The sequence below is a fragment of the Callionymus lyra genome, chromosome 17, assembly GCF_982586985.1.
Source record: "Callionymus lyra chromosome 17, fCalLyr1.hap1.1, whole genome shotgun sequence".
Taxonomy (NCBI): Eukaryota; Metazoa; Chordata; class Actinopteri; order Syngnathiformes; family Callionymidae; genus Callionymus; species Callionymus lyra.
In genome coordinates, this window is record NC_141834.1 from 13,372,516 (window position 1) to 13,394,652 (window position 22,137).

General features: G+C 40.2%; 3 protein-coding genes across 3 annotated transcripts; all 3 read left to right on the forward strand.

Annotated features, from left to right (window-relative positions):
• Positions 1–42: 42 nt before the first annotated feature.
• dap3 (death associated protein 3) lies at positions 43–5,434 on the forward strand. Its single transcript, XM_087812602.1, has 13 exons — positions 43–181; positions 351–392; positions 686–808; positions 878–979; positions 1,061–1,169; positions 1,251–1,343; positions 1,413–1,543; positions 3,250–3,330; positions 4,432–4,596; positions 4,660–4,719; positions 4,793–4,882; positions 4,993–5,110; positions 5,180–5,434. Exons 2-13 carry the CDS (start codon positions 354–356, stop codon positions 5,263–5,265), a joined length of 1,197 nt encoding a protein of 398 aa, XP_087668728.1. The 5' UTR covers positions 43–181; positions 351–353; the 3' UTR covers positions 5,266–5,434.
• A 204-nt stretch (positions 5,435–5,638) lies between these two features.
• Positions 5,639–11,947, forward strand: gba1 (glucosylceramidase beta 1). The gene is made up of 11 exons (XM_087778938.1): positions 5,639–5,894; positions 5,969–6,160; positions 6,246–6,392; positions 9,260–9,393; positions 9,458–9,630; positions 9,715–9,804; positions 9,869–10,016; positions 10,257–10,481; positions 10,600–10,763; positions 11,044–11,160; positions 11,435–11,947. The coding sequence occupies exons 1-11, from the start codon at positions 5,831–5,833 to the stop codon at positions 11,538–11,540; spliced, it is 1,560 nt and encodes a 519-aa protein (XP_087635064.1). The 5' UTR covers positions 5,639–5,830; the 3' UTR covers positions 11,541–11,947.
• A 427-nt stretch (positions 11,948–12,374) lies between these two features.
• LOC148062562 (lysosomal acid glucosylceramidase-like) lies at positions 12,375–16,411 on the forward strand. The gene is made up of 11 exons (XM_087778934.1): positions 12,375–12,517; positions 12,593–12,784; positions 12,875–13,021; positions 13,658–13,791; positions 13,856–14,028; positions 14,113–14,202; positions 14,274–14,421; positions 14,727–14,951; positions 15,190–15,353; positions 15,627–15,743; positions 16,021–16,411. The coding sequence occupies exons 1-11, from the start codon at positions 12,421–12,423 to the stop codon at positions 16,124–16,126; spliced, it is 1,593 nt and encodes a 530-aa protein (XP_087635060.1). The 5' UTR covers positions 12,375–12,420; the 3' UTR covers positions 16,127–16,411.
• Positions 16,412–22,137: the final 5,726 nt, after the last annotated feature.

The following is a 22,137-nucleotide window of genomic DNA, read 5'->3' on the forward strand; positions in this document are numbered from 1 at the left end:
TGTAACAACCCTGACGCACAATAATACGTCACTTCCTGTAGCCGTGAGCATGATGGTGCTGTCCATGACAGCCCCGCACGTTGACTTCTAGTTATTTACCTTTTCCTCACGCCTTTAACTCGGGGCGTCTCGTCACGGGCGATAACAATCATTTTGGATTTATCCAAACCTTAAAGCGCAGGTAAATCGAATCAAAGTAACGAGATAAAGCTTAGCTTAGTGCTAGCGTAGCTTGACGATAACAAGCCGGCTGCAGCTAGCATGTGGCTAATTGCTACACAAGGTTATTGGACATCACAGTTTGACAGACATGTTATAATACTTTTAATTTGTTGTCTCATTCATGTCAGATCATGGCGCTGCACAGAGTGTCTCTACGGCTTCGTCAAACGGTGAGTTTTTGCATCATATTTAAAGAGATATATTGAGTTTATTACCGAGATTTGTTTTGTCTCTTCTTCTGTGACTATTCTTGATATAATCCTGAATGTAAACCTACAAATAAAGTATCTTATTTGTCTCAGTTTTGCAAACTATTCTCTTTGCACTGCACGGCGGAATTTCTATAAGATGACATATGAAGTTTCTTTTGATGCCAATTAAACGACAGCAAATAATGGTTGCATAAATGTTTTGAAACTGATGTGAAGAACTTTTTCAAACGTATATCTGTTTACTCATGCAGGTGGCGTGTGCTCGATCTCTTCATACGAATGGAATCTGCCAGCAACAAGAGGCTTTATATTCAACTACAGAGTCCGAACCGGAACCTTTTTTCCCCATTTTTAGAACACAGCAGAATGACCCGGTAAACATTTTGCATGAATGAGTTTAATATTTGTGTTTTACAAGTGTTGTTACATGCTGTTTTTTCCAGGCATGTCATAGTGAAAAACATATCGGACAGTATTACGTCATACCCACCGCACAAATTCGCAACATTTTGCCTCATGGTCTTCCCAGACCCTTCCACAAGCAGGTTTGATCTGCGTCTACTAAACTTGAGTTGATTATGTATCTGTTTTAATTTATCTCCCGTCTCTGTTCACCTGCTGTTCAGATGAAAACCTTCAATGAAGCGGCAGTGATGGTGAGACAGCCTGCGTTAGAGGTCATCTCGTACCTGAAGGACATGGACACGAGCAAACCCGTCCAGAGATTTATATTCTGTATCCTTCAAACGCTTCCTATGCTCCAAGTACTTTGTGTGTTTTACATGAACCCACATTGAACCTTATCTTGCTGCTCAGATGGCTTGAAAGGCGGTGGAAAGACCATGTCCCTCCTCCACACGGTCCACTACTGCTACAGTCAGGGCTGGCTGATGCTGCACGTCCCGGACGGTGAGTGAAAGACGCACAACAATAAACTTGTGTTAATCAGGCCGTCACACGGTTGTGTCTCTTCAACAGCCCACCTGTGGGTGAAGAACTGCAAAGAGCTGCTGCCTTCGTCTTTTAACTCGGGACGCTTTGACCAACCGCTTCAGGCTGCAGACTGGCTGCAAAATTTCAGAAAAACAAACGAGTCCTTCCTTTCCAAGGTATATGAACATTCAAGATGTCTTTTATCAATTTTGACGCGTTTAAAATGTTATTTATAATTGAGCTGATATATTATTTAAGCTGTTAGTTAGAAACCATCATGACATGGTCGCTGGCATCTTAAAAATAATGTTTATTAACGCATATATATATATTATATAACATCTACATTTTTTTTTCTCATGAGGCGTGTGAGTTTTGGTCATGTGATGTGGGACGGGAGACTGGGTTCAATAAAGTTTTGAGACATTTTTGACCGAGACAACTCGCACGGTTTTATGATTTTTAGATGATACGACAAGTAAAACAATTTTATTTATACAGGGTTTCAAATGTTTGTAAATATATAGAGCTTCATAGTATCACTCTGTAAGGGGTAATACCACAGTGACTCACAGAGTAATACCGTGGTGACTCGCAAAGTAATACTACTGCGACTCGTGGAGTAATACTACGATGACTCGCTCAGTAATACTACTGTGACTCGCGGAGTAATACTATGGTGACTTGCAGAGTAATACTATGGTGACTCGCGGAGCAATACTACGGTGACTTGGGGAGTAATGCTACATTGACTCACGGAGTAATACTGAGGTAACTCGCAAAGTATTACTACAGTGACTCTCGGAGTTATACCACATTGACTTGCGGAGTAATACTACTGTGACTCGTGGAGTAATACTTCTGTAACTCGCGGAGTAATGCTACTGTGACTCGTGGAGTAATACTTCTGTAACTCGTGGAGTAATGCTACTGTGACTCACGGAGTAATACTACTGTGACTCACGGAGTAATACTACTGTGACTCACGGAGTAATAATACTGTGACTCGTGGAGTAATACTTCTGTAACTCGCGGAGTAATGCTACTGTGACTCGCGGAGTAATGCTACTGTGACTCGCGGAAGTAATGCTACCTTGACTCGCGGAGTATTGCTACTGTGACTCGCGGAGTAATGCTACTGTGACTCGTGGAGTAATACTTCTGTAACTCGCGGAGTAATGCTACTGTGACTCATGGAGTAATACTTCTGTAACTCGCGGAGTAATGCTACTGTGACTCACGGAGTAATACTACTGTGACTCACGGAGTAATGCTACTGTGACTCACGGAGTAATACTTCTGTAACTCGCGGAGTAATGCTACTGTGACTCACGGAGTAATACTACTGTGACTCACGGAGTAATACTACTGTGACTCACGGAGTAATGCTACTGTGACTCGCGGAGTAATGCTACTGTGACTCGCGGAGTAATGCTACTGTGACTCGCGGAGTAATGCTACTGTGACTCGCGGAGTAATGCTACTGTGACTCGCGGAGTATTGCTACAATAACTTGGTTTGTAGTTGGTTCAAGGTAAACAAATGAAACCAGAATTGACACATAAGATGCATTGTTGATTTTTGAGAAAATAACGGGATTTTAAGTATTTAAGTATAATCAGAAAAATTAAGAAAATTAAGTTATTTGATTTATCCCTTATGTTGGCTATAATAGCATTAGGTGTTTAAATTAAGAGAGAAACCTCTAGTGGTTATATAGCGCATCTATGTGTAACCGGTTACACCACTGTTACAAGCCTCGACTACACGTGTAGAAAGAATTGTAAACGTTGACACCCTTAGTGGATACAGATAGTTCTGGATGTTGTTGTCTAGCCTTGTAAGGAGGGCTGTAGTTGACATCCATGTTGTTATTTCCCAGATAAAAATCAAGCAGCGCTACGTTTGGACCAAGAGAGAGTCCACGGAGGAGGGGAGTCACCTGGGAGCACTGGTGGATCAGGTATGTTCTGAGAAAACTTCTTCCTAAATCGAGAATGACCTCAGTTCCTCTTCTAAGGATGTTTCTGATCTCCAGCTGCTTCCACACATCACTCCCACTGGCATCAATAAAGTTTTCAGCTCTCACTTCTCTAGTGCTTAGTGTTGATCAATAGCCAATGGAGAGAGAGAGCACAGTGATGGATCAGCACAATATTTTGGGCCAAACACCAGCAGAGGCAGAAGCCGATTCATTTTTCTCACTCTGCAATTCATCATCGTGCTCTGCCTTCGCTCAGGTTGGCTGGAGCAAATCATGCCTCACACGAGGAGGAGTTTAGTTTGCCAAAAGATGACGATTCAGTAGAGCAGATGAACTACTCCCATGAATTAACCTCTTTATTTCTGACTTGCATAGGTCGCTTCTGACTTGCATAGTCGCAATAATTTGAAGCCAATTGGTTGATATATTTTTTCTGCTTATTTATGATCTAATGGTAACTTTACTATCAAATAATTACCCAAGAAATGTCTTGTAGTATATCAGGATATTGAAGGTTGAATGTATTATTTTAAATGTACTTGTCAAACTTTTATGAAATGTGTTTTATTTAGCATGGAATTTAAATTTTGGAGTAATTTATTTCAATTCATTCTATATTAAAAGGTTGACCATGTATTTATTGATTTTATATTTTCAAAATGAACAAATTGAACTGGAATTTAAAAGGCTACAAATTAAATAATGTTGAATTTTTAAATTATTTGATTGATTGATTGATTTATTTTAATAAAGAAAGAAAAATGTAACCTTTCAATGTAGAAATGATTACATTAAATTATTCAAAAATAATAATTGAATGCTTAAGAAAAAGAAAGAAATTCAACATTTAAAATGTTAAATTCAAGTTTACAACATTCTAGTGCCACTGATATGCTTCTATATATAATTTTCCTTACACTGATTTATAGACATTTATTTCCTAAATGATCTCGTCACAAACTGATGTTTTCACCAGCTTGTTTTTAACTACAGTGTGAATTATTGTGATTGAATCCTCTGTCTGTAACCGAGACACTGCAAATGTTGTCGGAGTTAAGACCAATAACTTCTTTGCTCCAGGGCATCTCTCGTGTCAAGAGCAGCAGCGACGTCGTGGGGGCGGTGTTGAAGGAGCTGAAGCTGCAGAGCGGTCAGCCGGGGTGCGGCTTCCGCATGGCCGTGGTCGTGGACGGTGTCAACGCCCTGTGGGGAAGAACCACTATCAAGAAGGAGGATAAAAGCCTTGTGAGGTCAAGTCGCTTGTATTTGTCTTTCAGTGTCAGCTGAACGTTACTTTCATTTGTTCAGGTGCAACCAGAGGAGCTCACGCTAGTTTACAACCTGAGGAAGGTGTTGAGAAACGACTGGGTGAGCTCGTCAGAAAAAGTAAAAACATGACAATTCAAGTTTATTTATTATCCTCGTCCTTTTTTTGGCGTAGATCGGGGGAACCATCATCACCGGTGTGACACAAACGGGCTCACTTTATACTCCAAAAACATCTTACATGCCTCAGGAGCTGCTCGGAGAGGTCAGTGTCGCCGTCTCTCGCACTGCAGTGCAACTTAATGTCCCCGTGTGGCCCAAGTTTTTGTGAATTTGTATTAATTTATGGATCAAATTGTCCTTGACTTTCGCCAGGAGGGGTTTGACAGCATGGACCCGTTCATCCCAGTGTCGGTGCCAAACTACAGCGAGAAAGAGTTTGAGAGCTGCTACCTCTATTACATCGATCGCCACTGGCTGCAGCATCCCCAGAGTGAGATTCTTATCATAAAGATAAGACGGCAGCCGAGTTCGATTGACAATCTGTTGTTTCTCTCATCAGGTCGAACAGAAGAGGGGAAGAAGGAACTCGTCTTTTTGACCGACAGGAATCCCTGGGCTTTTGAAAAGATTAGTGCATTCCTATGAAGCTACGAACACAAAACGAACCATCTGTGATGTCTATCTCTAACAGTTATCATTCATCTTTCATAATAAAACTTGAAAATCAAACAAAACGCTGTTTATTTTCCATCTTTTGTTAACAGTTTGACAGTTTATAATGCTTATCGAGGCACCCGTGTTGTTGCATTTAAACAGGAATTATTGTCCGGAACTTAATTACACACACATTAAAAATGGCACTGAAATATTTCAAAATAAACCTGCATTCTATTTCATTTTTTTCTTTTGCCTTTAAAAGAAAACCTCTAGAGGAATCTGCGGAACAGCGCCCCTATCGGTCCCGTTTAGGTAGTTCTATCCCTTTCACGTGACTGGTCACATGACAGCCGGACCAAAACATTGGAGCTGCTGGGGAAGTTGTTAAAGTGCAGCAGGTAACGCTTATATTTGAGCTAAATTATCGACTTTTTTTGACAGAAAGTCACGTTTACTTTTCACGCTAAAGACCGGGAATTTAAAAAAAAAATACGAGTGACTTGTTTTGCTAATGCTAACATGTAGCACTTCCTGACTTTTCCTGAAGTTAAACATGTCATCTGGATTCGTTTTTGGGGTTTTTGTTTGCTTCACTGCAGGTGTAGTGACCTCAACAGGTAATATTGTTTGTCAGATTTAACATATTTGAATGTTTATAATCGTGTTTCTAAAAATGTTGAATGTTTTTCAGTGGGCAATGAATGTGTTGCCAAAAATTTCGGCCATGATTCCGTGGTGTGCGAGTGTAACACCAGCTACTGTGACAGTGTCGGTTCTGTCACACTCCCCCAACTGGGTCAGTACGTCTCCTACCTGAGCAGCAAAGCGGGCAGTCGACTAGATCCAGGTCATGGTCACATCAAAGTGAACAGCACTGGAGCAGGTGAGTCCGACAGACGGACGTATGTAACCATCTGTTCTAATAGGGGGTCATAATGTTGAGTCAAACTATTCTCTCTCCGACACAGGCGTCAGGTTGACCGTCCTCACCAACCAGAAGTATCAGAAGATCCGAGGGTTTGGTGGCGCCATGACTGATGCTGCAGCCATAAACATCCTCTCGCTGTCTCCTGGAACACAGAACCAGCTGCTGAGACAGTATTTCTCCAAGGAAGGTGAACAAATCTGCGGCGTTGAAATCCTGTTTGGATTAGCGTGTGGTCAATTCATGAGCTTTCAAAAAGGTATTAATGTGTCAAAATTAATTTAAAAGTGTAGTTTTTAATGGCAAGGTAAATATACATAATTACTTATAAATATAATTTTCTGTTCTTTTAAAAAAAAACAAAAAAAAAACATGCACAATTAACCGTTAGTCCCACGGTTTTTTTGGATTTAATATAATTCATTTTATTTCAAATGTTGGATCCACGGCACCACATGCATAAAGAAATATGCTTTTTTGTTTTTCACATCACTGGTAATAAGTTTTGATACTGATTCTAAAATGATGCCTTGAATATTCATTTTTAAATAAACATTTGATTCTATATTAATGTATTTAATGTTCACAAAAGTATTGTTTCTTTTATGAAATGCCTTTCCTGCATTTTTACTTTCCACACTATCGTGGTTGCATGTTCTGACTCCTTGCAGGAGCCAAGGCCTTAAGCTTTAAGCTTAAACCAAATTAGATATTATCAAATTGCTTATTCTGGTAATTCCATAAGGTCTATTAAAGGGTAGGAAAAACTGAGGGTGTTTAAACTTATGATATACTTTGTAAGTTCGCTAACGGTCATCTTCATGTTGATGACGTCACATCTTGCTCTGCTAAAGAACTTTTAACTTTAACTGAAGCCTTTAATTTTGATCAACATGTTTCTGAACCCACTCATCAAAAAGACCACATTTTAGACTTGGTTTTTACTCTTGGCCTGGACATTTCTAATGTATCTGTACATGATGTACATCTGAGTGATCATTCTCTTGTCTTTTTTAACCTGGACTTCATCCCTGAACCTAAGCCTTTGAAAGTTAGGTCTCAGAGGCGCGTCATCTCAGCCGATACTGCAGACAGTTTTTCTGATATGTTTGACTCTCTTTCCTTTGATGACTGCCCAGACGTGAACAGTTTGGTTCACTGTTTCACTACTCATTGTGTTGAAATACTGGATCAAGTGGCACCTGTTAAATTGAACTTGAAAATTCAGAAAAAACTGTGCCCTTGGACAAATGAAGATCTCCTGAGTCTGAAGAGACTTTGTCGAAAGACTGAGTGTCTCTGGAAGTCCACTAAACTTGAGGTGCACAGACTTCACCTCAGGGATCTGATGTCTTCTTACAATGAGATGGTAGAAACGGCTAGATCTGATTACATCAAAAAACTGGTAGCAGCAAACAAGAAAAACCCAAAAGTGTTGTTTGACACGATTAATTCTCTCATGTCTCCTGCTTCTCAAATCACGCCTGTCTTCTGTGAAGCTGACAGCAATGCATTGTTGAGATTTTTCATTGACAAAATTAAATTGATCAAAGAGAAAATCTCTCCCCCTTTGTTTGGAACCCCTACTGTCTCTGAGCCCCTCTCCTCCTCTTGGTCTTTCTTCACTGCTGTATCTTTGGGTGATATTTCGGCACTAGTGAACAAGATGAAACCCTCCTCTTGCTCAGATGACATCCTTCCTTGTAGGCTTTTTATCAAAGTATTTGATGTAATTGGCCCCTGGTTTACCTCCCTTTCCACAGGGGTTTTTCCCAATGCATTTAAACATGCCATTGTGGAGCCTCTGCTCAAAAAAAACAGGCTTAGACCCAACTAACCTCAGTAATTTCAGGCCTATTTCTAAGCTCCCTTTCTTGTCCAAGATCTTGGAGAAGGTGGTGTCTGAGCAGCTGTCTTTGTCTGAATCGGCAGATCTGTTGTGAGTTGTGAGTCCCTCAAGGTTCTGTTCTGGGTCCTTTATTGTTTTTGCTGTACTTGATTCCCCTCGGTAAAATCATTCAGAGATTTCCTGATGTTTCTTATCACATTTTTGCTGATGACATCCAGCTCTACTGCTCTTTTGATCCAACTGAGCACCAGAGGCTGAGCAGCTTAGTCAATTGTTTGCTAGAAATCAAACAATGGCTGAGTGAAAACACTTTGCAGCTAAATGTGGACAAAACTGAAACTCTTGTGATTCCAGGGTTGAGTCAGTACTTGGGTGACTTAAGTCAGTCCGTCAAACTGAGCCTGAGAAACCTAGGTGTTGTATTTGACAAAGACATGTCTCTTGTTCGACACTGCAGGAAACTGACCAGAAACTGTTTCCTTCAACTGAGAGAAATCTCTAAACTTAGGAAAATGTTGTCGGAACATGATCTGGAGCTTGTAATCCATGCGTTTGTGTCTTCTCGTCTGGACTATTGTAACAGTTTGTTTTCTTGTCTTAACAAGAAGGATCTGTCTCGCCTGCAGCTGATTCAGAACTCTGCAGCGAGAATTCTAACCCGCTCAAGTAGAATTACTCACATTTCTCCGATCCTTAAAACTCTTCACTGGCTTCCACTTTCTTTCAGGATCAACTTTAAAATTCTGGTTCTTACTTTCAGATCTATTCATGGTCAGGCTCCTCCTTACATCACTAATCTGATCCAGCCTTACACCCCAGCTCGGGCTCTGAGGTCTGTGGATCAGAATCTACTGATGGTTCCTCGCACACGGTTCAGGACCAGAGGAGAGAAATCCTTCCAGACTGTTGCTCCTAAGCTTTGGAACGATCTTCCTCTCCCTCTGGGTTTGATGATCTACTGACTCCTTTAAGAAACATCTTAAGACGTTTTTATTTGTTCAGGCTTTTCCTTGATTTTCTGGAACTCCTGTTGTGTTATCAGTTTTATCTTTATCTTTAAAGTATATACTTTATTGAATATTGTTTTGATTGTTTAAGCGCTTTGTGACCCTGGTCTGGAAAAGTGCTATACAAATAAAAATTACTTACTTACTTACTTACTAACAGCGCTAGCTTCAATCTGTGTAAAACAAATGTTACCTGTGCAGGTATCGGCTACACTGTGGTACGTGTGCCGATGGCCAGCACCGACTTCTCCACGCGACTGTACACGTACGATGACGTGGACGGAGACTTTAATCTGGACAACTTCACGTTAGCACCCGAGGACGTCAACATGAAGGTGGGTGACGTTGTTTCGTGTAACTCTTACGTCACATGCTGACGATGCTCCTTCAACCCTTCAGATCCCTCTGCTGCAGCGAGCCCAGGCCTTCTCTGCTCGACCTCTGTCGTTGTTCGCCAGCGCCTGGAGCGCCCCCGCCTGGATGAAGACGAACAATGCACTGATAGGAAAGGGCTCTTTGAAGGGGATGCCTGGAGGGAAGGAGTATAAAGCCTGGGCCAACTATTATATCAGGTGTCGTGTTTCTCTCACAATATCATGTCACTCACCTGTGTGGACATCAAATGTCTTCTGACAACCGTCTTCCTCTGCCGTCAGATTCCTGCAGGAGTACGCTAAACATAACTTGACCTTTTGGGGAATAACCACCGGGAATGAGCCCTCTGCAGGGCAGATGACGAACTACAGGTTGGCTCTCAAGGACATCATTACGCTTGATAATATATTAAAGAATCATTTTTATTTGCTGTAGTTTCCAGGCTCTCGGCTTCACAGCGGAACAGCAGAGGGACTGGGTGGCCCTGGATCTGGGTCCTGCCCTGCATGCCTCATCCTTCCCCCACACACAGGTCCTCATTCTAGACGACAACCGCCTGCTGCTGCCGTACTGGGCGAAAGTGGTGAGTTCAAGGACGAGCTGGTGTCATCATTATTAGTCCGTCTGTTGGCAAAACGACTGAAAATCTGATCTGGAAATGTTGATTCCAGTGATGTCCCTGAATAACCATCTTGATCCAGAAATCATTGAAGAATTGTCACTCTCTGTGGGGCAGAAGGCTACTGGTGCAACGCTATTTCAAATGCTAAAAAAGGATACATAAACGAGCCAGATGTATTGAAAACACGAATCCTTCCTTCAGGTTTTAAGCGACATCGAGGCAGGACGCTACATTCACGGCGTGGCGGTCCACTGGTACATGGATGGCTTCGTTCCCGCGGAGTCCAGCCTGGGAACGACCCACCACCTCTACCCGGAGTACTACCTTTTCGGCACCGAGGCTTGCGTCGGCTGGAATGCACTGGATCGAGGGGTGAAACTGGGTCGCTGGAACAGTGCGGAGGAATACGCGCACGACATCATGGAGGTGAGATCAAATGTTTGCGGAACGATAAGTCATCATTTCCCAAGGCTGGCGTCCAGGTTCGATTGCTCTGGTATTGGTTTTGGCATCTGGTCGTCTTAAATGTCTTTACCATCAAAAGGATCTGAATCATCACGTCGTGGGCTGGACTGACTGGAACTTGGCTCTAGACCAGAACGGAGGACCAAACTGGGTTAAAAATTTTGTCGACAGCCCCATTATAGTCGACGCTGAGCGTGACGTGTTCTACAAGCAGCCCAGCTTCTATGCTATGGCCCACTTCAGGTAAACTAGCAGCTATGCTATGAAATGACATATGTTATTATAGCTAGCACTATCATTGACTTGCTAAACTAGCATCTAATTCAGTGTAAATGAGTAAAAAGTGTAAATTTTGGTATTAAAGACACTGTAATTTCAAGTTTTGGTAATTTCAAATGCACTTCGATGCATTTTTAGAGCTCTGTGAAATAGGCTCAACCAATTGGAAATGGTTTCTTAGCTTCATCTTTTAGCATCTATGCTAAGCTTTGTGATGACTTGTCTTTAAAAAATTTGATTACAGTAAGTTCCTGCCAGAAGGCTCTCAGAGAATCGGCGTGTCTGCAGGTGAAAAGACTCCACTTGAATTTTCATCGTTCATCAGACCCGACGGCTCGGTCGCGCTCATCGTGCTCAACAGGTGTGTTTGCTAACTTTGACTTTGTTGAGATGTTTGCAGCCTAATAACTCTTTTATCATTTGAAATTGTGCAGGGTTTCCTTATTTAACTCTGAGACTAGGAGTAAAGTTGAAACTACTTCTCATGATTAGCATTTTCTCACCACTGCTACATATGGTGTTAGAAGTAGGATGTTCCTGGCGATGCCATTCTCTCATGAAGAATGATAACATTAGGACACATATTGTGATGGTAGAAATTGCTGTTTATCTTTATTCAATTGTGTTTTTCGTAGGTCATCCACAGAGATCCAGTTTGAGGTGTGGTACCCCGGGTTGGGGTACATCCCCTGCACCGCTCCAGCTGACTCCATCCTCACACTTGCCTGGAACACACACTGACCGACAACATACCTTGTTAGCTTTTAAAAAACACTCATAACTGATGAAAACTGCATTTTGTTTACCTCCTCCTGCACTGATTTAACAATTGAATGTGTAAATTGATGCCTTAATTTAAAGTTGTATTCGTATAAAAAACTATTTTTTTCTTACATATAAAATATTTGTTAATACTTTGACATTTAAACATTTCAATGCTTTTCTAAGTTGTTTGTTTTCTCTGAATCTGAGTCATGCTAATGTTCACCTCGGATTTGATGGTCCTGATTTGCAAAAGTCGATATTTAATTAAACTAAGTTTGCACCTGATGACACTTGAAGTTGTTTTACTGATAATAATCTGTGTGTTTTTATTGACTTTTTTTTATATTGAATTAAAATAAAGACAAACTTTATTCGTCACGTTATTACGACATCTCAAGTCGATCACTCTGACACGATCACAACAGAGATTTAACATCAAACTTTGCAGCCCTTTAAAGTGACGGAGAATCTCCCTCAGGATTCCAGGATGTCTCTCTGAAGCAGCATTCTGCAAATCTGGTCAAAAGTTAAAATTTGGGTGTTGCATCAACCCCCAAAATGTGGCCTTTCTTCACTTCAGTGCATCTTCAGAAATAAAATAAAATAAATGCTGGGTCCGAATGACGAGTCTTGTTTGACTTGTTTGGTTCAAAAAGTTTGTAATTCTGACTTAGGTCGAGGGGCAAAGATGATTTACTGTAACCAGCGTTGAGTCAATAAGACCTACTTTGACCATTGAACTATTTGATCAGAAGATCACCAGGAAGTCAACGCCCACCGTAAGTATGTGTATAAATTACCTGATTCAGTCTTTATTCTCCAATTCCTCTTCAATACCTCCACGACAGTAGACCTAATGGCTCCTGACTTCTGCCGGAAGTTCAAAATGTCATCTGGATCAGCATTTTTTTGGGCTTTTGTTTGCTTCACTGCAGGTCTAGTGACCTCAACAGGTAATATTGTTTTTCAGATTTAACATATTTGAATGTTTATAATCGTGTTTCTAATAAATGTTGAATGTTTTGCAGTGGGCAATAAATGTGTTGCCAAGAATTTCGGCCATGATTCCGTGGTGTGCGAGTGTAACACCAGCTACTGTGACAGTGTCGGTTCTGTCACACTCCCCAAACTGGGTCAGTACGTCTCCTACCTGAGCAGCAAAGCGGGCAGTCGACTAGATCCAGGTCATGGTCAGTTCAAAGTGGAAAGCACTGGAGCAGGTGAGTCCGACAGACTGACGTATGTAACCATCTGTTCTAATAGGGGGTCATAATGTTGTTCTGAGTCAAACTATTCTCTCTCCGACACAGGCGTCAGGTTGACCGTCCTCACCGACCAGAAGTATCAGAAGATCCGAGGGTTTGGTGGCGCCATGACTGATGCTGCAGCCATAAACATCCTCTCGCTGTCTCCTGGAACACAGAACCAGCTGCTGAGACAGTATTTCTCCAAGGAAGGTGAACACTTGGAAGCAAAAAACATGCACAATTAACCGTGACAAAAGTCCAACATTGTTTATTTAGTTTTGAAAGTGAAACATTATCAAATCATCACGTTCATGTTCAATTTAAGCTCATTCATTTTTATTTATAACTTTATTGTATTCTTCTAGTTTTATTATTAGATTTAATATCATTAATTTCATTTCAAATTTTGCATCCACAACACCACACACACAGAGAAATATCATTTTTTATTTTTCAAATCATTGGTAATATGTTTCATTCTGATTCTGAAATGATGCCTTGAATAATCATTTTACATTTTATTTTTAAATAAGCATTTGATTCTATATTATTGTATTTAATTTTCAAATAATTATTGTTTCTTTTATGAAAGATGTTCAATGCCTTTCCTGCAGTTATACTTTACACACTGTCATGGTTGCAAGTTCTGACTCCTTGCAGGAGCCAAGGCCTTAAGCTTGAAGCTTAAACCAAATTTTACATGATTCATTTTCTTATTTTTGTAGTTCGATAAGCTCTGTTTGAAAGGTAGGAAAAACTGAGGGTGTTTTTAAACCTATGATATACTTGATAAGTTAGCTAACAGCGCTAGCTTCAATCTGTGTAAAACAAATGTTACCTGTGCAGGTATCGGCTACACTGTGGTACGTGTGCCGATGGCCAGCACCGACTTCTCCACGCGACTGTACACGTACGACGACGTGGACGGAGACTTCAATCTGGACAACTTCACGTTAGCACCCGAGGACGTCAACATGAAGGTGGGTGACGTTGTTTCGTGTAACTCTTACGTCACATGCTGACGATGCTCCTTCAACCCTTCAGATCCCTCTGCTGCAGCGAGCCCAGGCCTTCTCTGCTCGACCTCTGTCGTTGTTCGCCAGTGCCTGGAGCGCCCCCGCCTGGATGAAGACGAACAATGCACTGATAGGAAAGGGCTCTTTGAAGGGGATGCCTGGAGGGAAGGAGTATAAAGCCTGGGCCAACTATTATATCAGGTGTCGTGTTTCTCTCACAATATCATGTCACTCACCTGTGTGGACATCAAATGTCTTCTGACAACCGTCTTCCTCTGCCGTCAGATTCCTGCAGGAGTACGCTAAACATAACTTGACCTTTTGGGCAATAACCACCGGGAATGAGCCCTCTGCAGGGCAAATCATGAACTTCAAGTCAGCTCTCATGGACATCATTACGCTCGATAATATATTAAAGAAGTGAGACTTATTTTTATTTGCTGTAGATTCCAGGCTCTGGGCTTCACAGCGGAGCAGCAGAGGGACTGGGTGGCCCTGGATCTTGGTCCTGCCCTGAACGCCTCATCCTTCCCACACACACACGTCCTTATTCTGGACGACAACCGCCTGTGGCTGTCGTACTGGGCGAGAGTGGTGAGTTCAAGGACGAGCTGGTGTCATCATTATTAGTCCGTTGGCAAAACTACTGAAAATCTGATCCGGAAATGTTGATTCCAGTGGTGTCCCTGAATAACCATCTTGATTCAGAAATCATTGAAGATGTGTCACTCTTTGTGGGGCAGAAGGCTACGAGCACAAATACCAGAGCAAAAATCTGTTCTTTCTCAAGGCCACCTGCTCCTACCATGGAGCTAATTGCTATCAACACTATTTCAAATGCTAAAAAAGGATACAGAAACGACCCAGATTTGCCTTGAAAACACGAATCCTCCCTTCAGGTTTTAAGTGACATCCAGGCAAGACGCTACATTCATGGCTTGGCGGTCCACTGGTACATGGATGGCTTGGTTCCAGCGGCGCTCAGCCTGGGAACGACCCATCACCACTACCCGGAGTACTACCTGTTCAGCACCGAGGCTTGCGTCGGCTGGAATGCACTGGATCGAGGGGTGAAACTGGGTCGCTGGAACCGTGCGGAGGAATACGCGCACGACATCATGGAGGTGAGATCAAATGTTTGCGGAACGATAAGTCATCATTTCCCAAGGCTGACATGCAAGTTTGTTTGCTCTGGTGTTTGTTTAAAAAAAAAAGGTCACTTTTGGTTTTGGGTTGTTAATAGAAACTGGTCACCTTTACCACTAGAAGGGCTAACAAAAGCATCCTATCGTTTTTCTAGCATCCGAGAGAAAGACATTGGTTTTGGTATCTTGTCTTCTTAAACCTCTTCGCCATCAACAGGATTTGAATCATCACGTCGTGGGCTGGACTGACTGGAACATGGCTCTAGACCAGAACGGAGGACCAAGTTGGATTAAAAATTTTGTCGACAGCCCCATTATAGTCGACGCTGAGCGTGACGTGTTCTACAAGCAGCCCAGCTTCTATGCTATGGCCCACTTCAGGTAAACTAGCAGCTATGCTATGAAATGACATATGTTATTATAGCTAGCACTGTCACTGACTAGCTAAACTAGCGTCTAATTCAGTGTAAATGAGTAAAAAGTGTAAATTTTGGTATTAAAGACACTGTAATTACAAGTTTTGATCATTTCAAAAACACTTTGATGTATTTTTAGAGCTCTGTGAAATAGGCTCAACTAAGAGGCTACAGTTTCTTAGCTTCATAGCATTCATGCTAGGCTTTTTGATGACTCGTGTTTAAAATTTGATTACAGTAAGTTCCTGCCAGAAGGCTCTCAGAGAATCGGCATGTCTGCAGATGAAATGACTCTACTAGAATTTTCATCGTTCATCAGACCCGACGGCTCGGTCGCGCTCATCGTGCTCAACAGGTGTGTTTGCTAACTTTGACTTTGTTGAGATGTTTGCAGCCTAATAACTCTTTTATCATTTGAAATTGTGCAGGGTTTCCTTATTTAACTCTGGGACTAGGAGTAAAGTTTAAACTACTTCTCATGATTAGCATTTCCTCACCACTTCTACATATGGTGTTAGAAGTAGGATGGTCCTTGCGATGCCATTCTCTCATGAAGAATGATTACAACATTAGGACACATATTGTGATGGTAGAAATTGCTATTTATCTTTATTCAATTGTGTTTATCGTAGGTGGTGGACAGAGATCAAGTTTGAGGTGTGGTACCCCGGGTTGGGGTACATCCCCTGCACCGCTCCAGCTGACTCCATCCTCACACTTGCCTGGAACACACACTGACCAACAACATACCTTGTTAGCTTTTAAAAAACACTCATAACTAATGAAAACTGCATTTCTTTTTATCTCCTCCTGCACTGATCTAACAGTTGGATGTGTAAATTGATGCCTTATTTTAACGGGTTTCTTTTCTTATGTACAAAATATTTGTTGATAACATGACAATTAAACATTTCGATGCATTTCTAAGTTGTTTGTTTTCTCTGAATCTGAGTCATGCTAATGTTAACCTCGGATTTGATGGTCCTGATTTGCAAAATTTAATTAAACTAAGTTTGCACCTGATGACACTTGAAGTTGTTTTACTGATAATAATCTGTCGGTTTCTATTGACTTTTTTTTTATTATATGGAATTAAAATAAAGACAAACTTTATCTATCTAACCCCCAAAATGTGGCCTTTCTTCACTTCAGTGCTTCTTCTTGGTCTGAATGACGAGTAAAACGGATAAAACCGGAGTCCGTTTCCGTCGCTCCAACACGACGTCACCTCCGGGTCTTAATACTTTGCTTTATGGAGAAAAAAGGATCAATTCAGAGTGTACGGTCGTTTATTTACCGCTTCAAAACAAACAAACATAGAAACTTTTACGATCGATCGGACTCGCTCTTTGCCGGCAGCTGTACAGGTCAATAGCTCCGGGAAAGACGGTCTTGGGTTATGGGTCGTCTCTACATTTAAGGGAAAGTTTCCTGTCCAGGGGGTCGCCTATTCCGGGGCAGTGGTTCTGTTATGTTAACTCCTGTTTCGAGTCACCTGGAGAGTAACTTCCTTCCTTGCCTGTTGTGTGGGCAAGTTCCTTTATCTTCCAGCCCCCCTTTTTTGGGTGTGTTCCGTGTTGCCCTTTTGTTTCACGTCCACAGGTGTGAACTGAGCAGAAAGACAGTCCTTCATTAAATCGCTGAATAATCTCTAGTCTGTTTCAAGCTTCCCTTGACACAGTGTATATCAGTATGAAAGTGAAATGTTGGTTGTGAATGTGTATTTAAACGTTTAAGCTCTTAGATGAGGCTAGTATTTTATACTCTATATTTTGATCATCTTTTTAGCATTAATTTAACTTATGGCGTATACGTATATTGTAGAATAATTTCCAATCTAACAACTCCCCCTGTTGACGTGGCCTTTACAGGTCACGTCATAAACAAAAAGGTCCAATTTTCTAAGTTTCCGCAGCAATATTTTATCATTACTTTATTATTATATTATCTAATATTATCATTTTCCCAATAACATATTATTATCATGTACCTGCACACGCTATATGTATAACCGAAAATATAATCATCTGTCTGTTATGTTAAAACATTTTAAAACGGTGACACAAGGTTTGGCCTTATTTAGAAGTGGTCTTTCATCATTCTTTCATGTTTCTCAGTAGTCCAGTCCATCAGCATTATCGTTGTCATCATCATAATTTGCTGTTGGTCCGATTGTTCCTCTTTGGTTGTTGGTATGATTGTTCTTCACCAGTCGGTCCAACTGTTCTTCCTCGTAGTCTAGCTGGTCTTCTTCGTCCATGATCCGATTCCAGGCGTGTAGAGGAAAAAACGATCCCATAAATCAGTCTTCTTCAATCTTCTCCGAGTCCATCTTCTTGAACCTACACACAAACAACCTTCATTCAGGAGTAGCTCTGACCAAAAAAAGTTTTTTTATTAATGTAATAGAATTGGGTAATTTCCCCATGTACTTATCCGCTTGTTTCTTCTGATGGGGAATGTGGTTGATGCTTCTGAGTGCGTTTACTCATCCAGGTCAGAAAATCCTGCGTCCAGTGATTTTGACCCTGGTTGGAGAGAGTAATATACACGTCCGCTGCCCTCTGCCTGTTATCTGGCAGTATGAGTCGACCACAATACATGTTCTTTTACCCCATTTGTTTTGTTGTTCGTGTTTATTTTGTATTTTTATTATTTCCATATTGGTTCTTTACATTTTTTATATATTTTTATATTTCTACTTTTAATATATATTTTATTTCTTCTTTAGTTTATTTTAAATCTAGATCAGTTTTAGTTTTAATCTAAATGAGCTAATTTTTATTGTTAGTGTAGTTTAAGTTTTTAGGTTCATTCTTAGTTTTTATTTGCTTATTTTTTCATTTTTCTTTTCTTTTTCACTTTGATTTACCCGGGGCGTCCCCCATTTAGGACATAAAACCAGTAATCCCCAAATTAGGAACATCACTTTCACCAATACTGTTCACTGTTCATTCATTGCTCATTCCATTCATTCCATTCATACATCAATTTCCCCTCGAGGACACATAACATCTTTTTATGTTACCTGTCCTTTGGGCTACTGTTGTCTGATCATCTCAAAGATCACCTTGATCCAACTCCCCCTGTTAAATTACGCCGTCTCTGCTGTAGTCCTTCTTGTGGAACCTGTGAGAGTCTTAAGATGTTATTTTACAAGGTTTTCTTTAAATGATGGTGTGATTGTTCTGCACTGGTGTTGGTGCCACCCCCTGCTGTGTCACATTCCAGGTATCTCCACCTGAATGCTAATTTAAACCTGGATCCTTCATGACCTTTGTTAGGTCATTTTTGAGGCTTCCTTTGTCTCCTTCAACTGTAAAAGGAGAACTAGACATATCCGTTAAATACAAGAAAAACATAAACTTTTCTTTCTGCAAGATTGAAACTGGGGTGTTATGTTGTCTGACCTCACCTGTGCTGAACTTTGGAAATCATTCCTTTACCATTCAATTAAAACCTACATCTATTTTATATGAAACCTTTTAAGTCAATATTCAAATGAATGTCACCACTATTTATTAATGTTGCTAAGACTTCCTTGTCAGAACCATCTCTTCTAAATGAGATTGAAAAGCATTGTACAGTAAGGATGCAAGAGTAACCATTTTCACTTTCATTGATAAATTCAACTTCAGTAATTAACAAATTCCTGATAAAAACATATCTCATGAGCTTTGTAATGCAATGTTTTTTCAAAGCCAACTAGAGTCCTTTGTGCATCATCGTCTTGCCCCAAAAAACATCTTTCCTTTTGACCAATTGTTTTTATCATTAATTATCCAGAGACTTTCTTAAATGACCATTTCAGCAACTGATTCACACCTTCACTTCTACAACCTGATTCACACCTTCATTACTACTCAAAATTCTTCTCCTTACCTACATCTTACAACTGGACACAGGAGTCACTTTCTCCATGAGCCTGACATCATCTTCCCCACTGCAACACGGCTCATGTCGCATTGTTTACAACCTGTGGAATGTCAGCAGGGGTCTGTGTCCTTTGTTTTAACTGTCCTCACAACACAACTCGCTCCAGCCTCTGTGTAGCTGATTTAAAACATCTCCTTTCCTGTAATTACACAACTTAACACATTCAGTTAGAAATAGCCTTAAAAAATGGAATTATTTTGTCTTGTTGCTACTGTATAATTTTTAGCTATTCTTTTATGCTACCATTAGTTTGATGAGGGCTGAGGATTCATATCAGGTAGGGGGGTGAAAGCAGATTTATGCATTATTGTATTTTAGGCTGTTAAATAATGCTGAAGATAGAAAGGACATTCATTACTCCAGTGATCTGGTTGCCCACATGAATAACAACAGTCGTCGTGTGGTGTGAAATACTGTGGGGCTGCAGTAATTGGTGGCCGTTGTGCCATTTGTTTTTCTTTCTGTCTTTCCTTGACCTGTTGACGAAGCTCAGAGAGTTTTGTTTTATTCAATTGTCTCATGTCATTTTTGTCACATTCTTCTTGTTCTTTCAATTCTTCGTTAAACATCTTAACATAATGGCTTAAATATTCTTCCCATTCTATTATAGATTTTTTATCCAATCCTACTACAGCCTCTAAACGGTTTCTTACAGAAGTTGGGCATCCCTTTACAATTGCCCCCCTGAAGAGTGCAAGGTGACTGTCAGTTAGTGGACCACCCAGTTGTTCCTCCCACTTAGTCCTATAACGTGTTACATATTCACTACCACTTTCTTCATTTTTGTACATGCATGACGTTAGTTCATTCACATCCACCTTTGTAGGGAACGCCTCCCTCATGGCCAGCCATATATGTCTTGAATGATGAGAGAATGGTGTTTGATGAGGCTCGCATTCTGTTCCTGCTTCTTCTTCTATTTTTGACACTTTATCAGCACCCACACATGCTGTAACAATTTGTCTCCAATCTCCAATAGCCAATACAATTCCTGTCATATTGTTGCAAAAAACATTAATCCACGGACCTGCTCCTCTTTCCAATGGAGGAAGTTTTTCTTTCAGACATTGTACATCCATCATACTTGCTGAGACATAATCAGTATAATCCCTCCTTCTTCCACTTTTCACCACTAAAGGAAATTGTCCAGAAAGGCTTGTTCCCAATCCATCTGATCTTTCTTTTAGTGTCCCTTTCTCACCTTTTCTAGTTTTTACTGTATATTTAGAAGGTTTCAATGGCGTGCCTGGGTCAAGTTTATACTTACAATATTTGTCTAGTTCTTCATCCTCACTGCTGCTTTCTTCCTCGCTGTACTTTTTCTTTTTCAATTTATCTGCTTTGTCCTTTGCTTTTTTACGCAACTTTTCTATGGTTTCTAGTGCACTTGTCAGGGCTGCACTCACATCTTCATCTTCTTTATTTTGTCCTTGTCTAATTGCCATTTCAACTGATCTGCTAAGTGTTTTTTCTGCTGTGTCTAACAGATCTCTTGTGAGATTTTCTTGCCTGTGTGTTATTATTGCTACATTATCCATAATCTCTTTTACATTCATCATTTTTGTTTTATCTATTTCATTACCATCTTGATCCATCATCAGCTGCCCTCCTGTAACATTGATCACTGGAGCCTGGGTGTTCACTCTTTCTTTCATTACCATTTTTTGCAATCTATCAGACAACATTTGTGAGTTTACATTTTGGTTTTCACCTTCTAGGTAAGGTGGTGGTGAATCAGTTTTTTCAGTTACATTATTTTCATCAACAACTTCCTTTTTAACAGCTTTCACTGGTGCCATTACTTCAGTATTTAACTTTATCATTTTTACCATTTCCATAATCACAAAAAATCTGTCTCTATCGGTTTTAGTTTTTTCTAACAAAGCTAGTCTGTATTTTTCACTAAACAACATGCTTGTTTTTCTCCTCCTAATGACTTCAAGTTCAAGATTAATACTTTTCACATTTTCACCAAGAACATCTTCTTCAGGCATAGGCATGCCCCAATCAGGCAGATTTCCAACCTTCCTTTGCTATTTAGCCCATTTATACCAGTTTTTCACAACATTTTTCCGATCCAACGGAGCAATTTTTCCCACATAAGAACTTACAGAGCGAAACAATACAGCACCACATGATCCTATTCCACGAGACTGCCATTTTAACCGCAGTTCAGATAACTCCATTTCTTCTTTTTATTTATTTTGTTTTTCCTTATTTTTAATTAATTTTTATTTTATTTATTTTTACACCAATTGTTCGTCTCCCTCTCTATATGAGAACTGTCACGCTTGAATACCTATATTATAATCCCAAACTTTATTATGACATGACAATCAAAGAAAGTTATTTTTACCCTTATTTTTTTTTTAAAAACTCATAGTACTTACAAAAAAAACCTCTTTTTTAAACCAATAGAAACTAAAGAATTTCTTTCCACAAAACTTGAAAAAACACGTATTAGCATTAACGTCGCATTTAGTCAAGAAAGCCGTTATTTTTTTTTATCACAATATACGTAGGTACTCACTATGCAACCAACGTAACATAAGAAACAACAAAAGTATTTCAACCCTTGTCAAAAAACTTGCTGCATCAGTCCTCGCAAGAAAATGCTTTTTAAAACAAAAAACACGCTTGAATACTTATATTATAATGACCAAAAATCTATTAAAAAACTTGTAATATAAAATTCACAAGCAAAAAACGCTTTTTTCAACCAATAGAAGTCCACAGCAGTTGACCGTAAAACTACTTTTATAAATAACTCCAAGTAAGCCGTTTTTTCCCCTCTTTTAAAAATAAACTCGCAG

Excerpts from the sequence above, each read along its gene's own strand:
- dap3 (XM_087812602.1), top strand. The coding sequence starts at position 354 with ATGGCGCTGCACAGAGTGTCTCTACGGCTTCGTCAAACG. Across the intron at positions 4,720-4,792 it reads AGGTGTTGAGAAACGACTGG|ATCGGGGGAACCATCATCAC; the intron begins GTGAGCTCGTCA and ends TTTTTGGCGTAG. Across the intron at positions 5,111-5,179 it reads CTGGCTGCAGCATCCCCAGA|GTCGAACAGAAGAGGGGAAG; the intron begins GTGAGATTCTTA and ends TTCTCTCATCAG.
- gba1 (XM_087778938.1), top strand. The coding sequence starts at position 5,831 with ATGTCATCTGGATTCGTTTTTGGGGTTTTTGTTTGCTTCACTGCAGGT. Across the intron at positions 6,393-9,259 it reads ACAGTATTTCTCCAAGGAAG|GTATCGGCTACACTGTGGTA; the intron begins GTGAACAAATCT and ends TTACCTGTGCAG. Across the intron at positions 10,017-10,256 it reads TGCCGTACTGGGCGAAAGTG|GTTTTAAGCGACATCGAGGC; the intron begins GTGAGTTCAAGG and ends TCCTTCCTTCAG.
- LOC148062562 (XM_087778934.1), top strand. The coding sequence starts at position 12,421 with ATGGCTCCTGACTTCTGCCGGAAGTTCAAAATGTCATCTGGATCAGCA. Across the intron at positions 13,792-13,855 it reads CCGAGGACGTCAACATGAAG|ATCCCTCTGCTGCAGCGAGC; the intron begins GTGGGTGACGTT and ends TCAACCCTTCAG. Across the intron at positions 14,029-14,112 it reads TGGGCCAACTATTATATCAG|ATTCCTGCAGGAGTACGCTA; the intron begins GTGTCGTGTTTC and ends CTCTGCCGTCAG.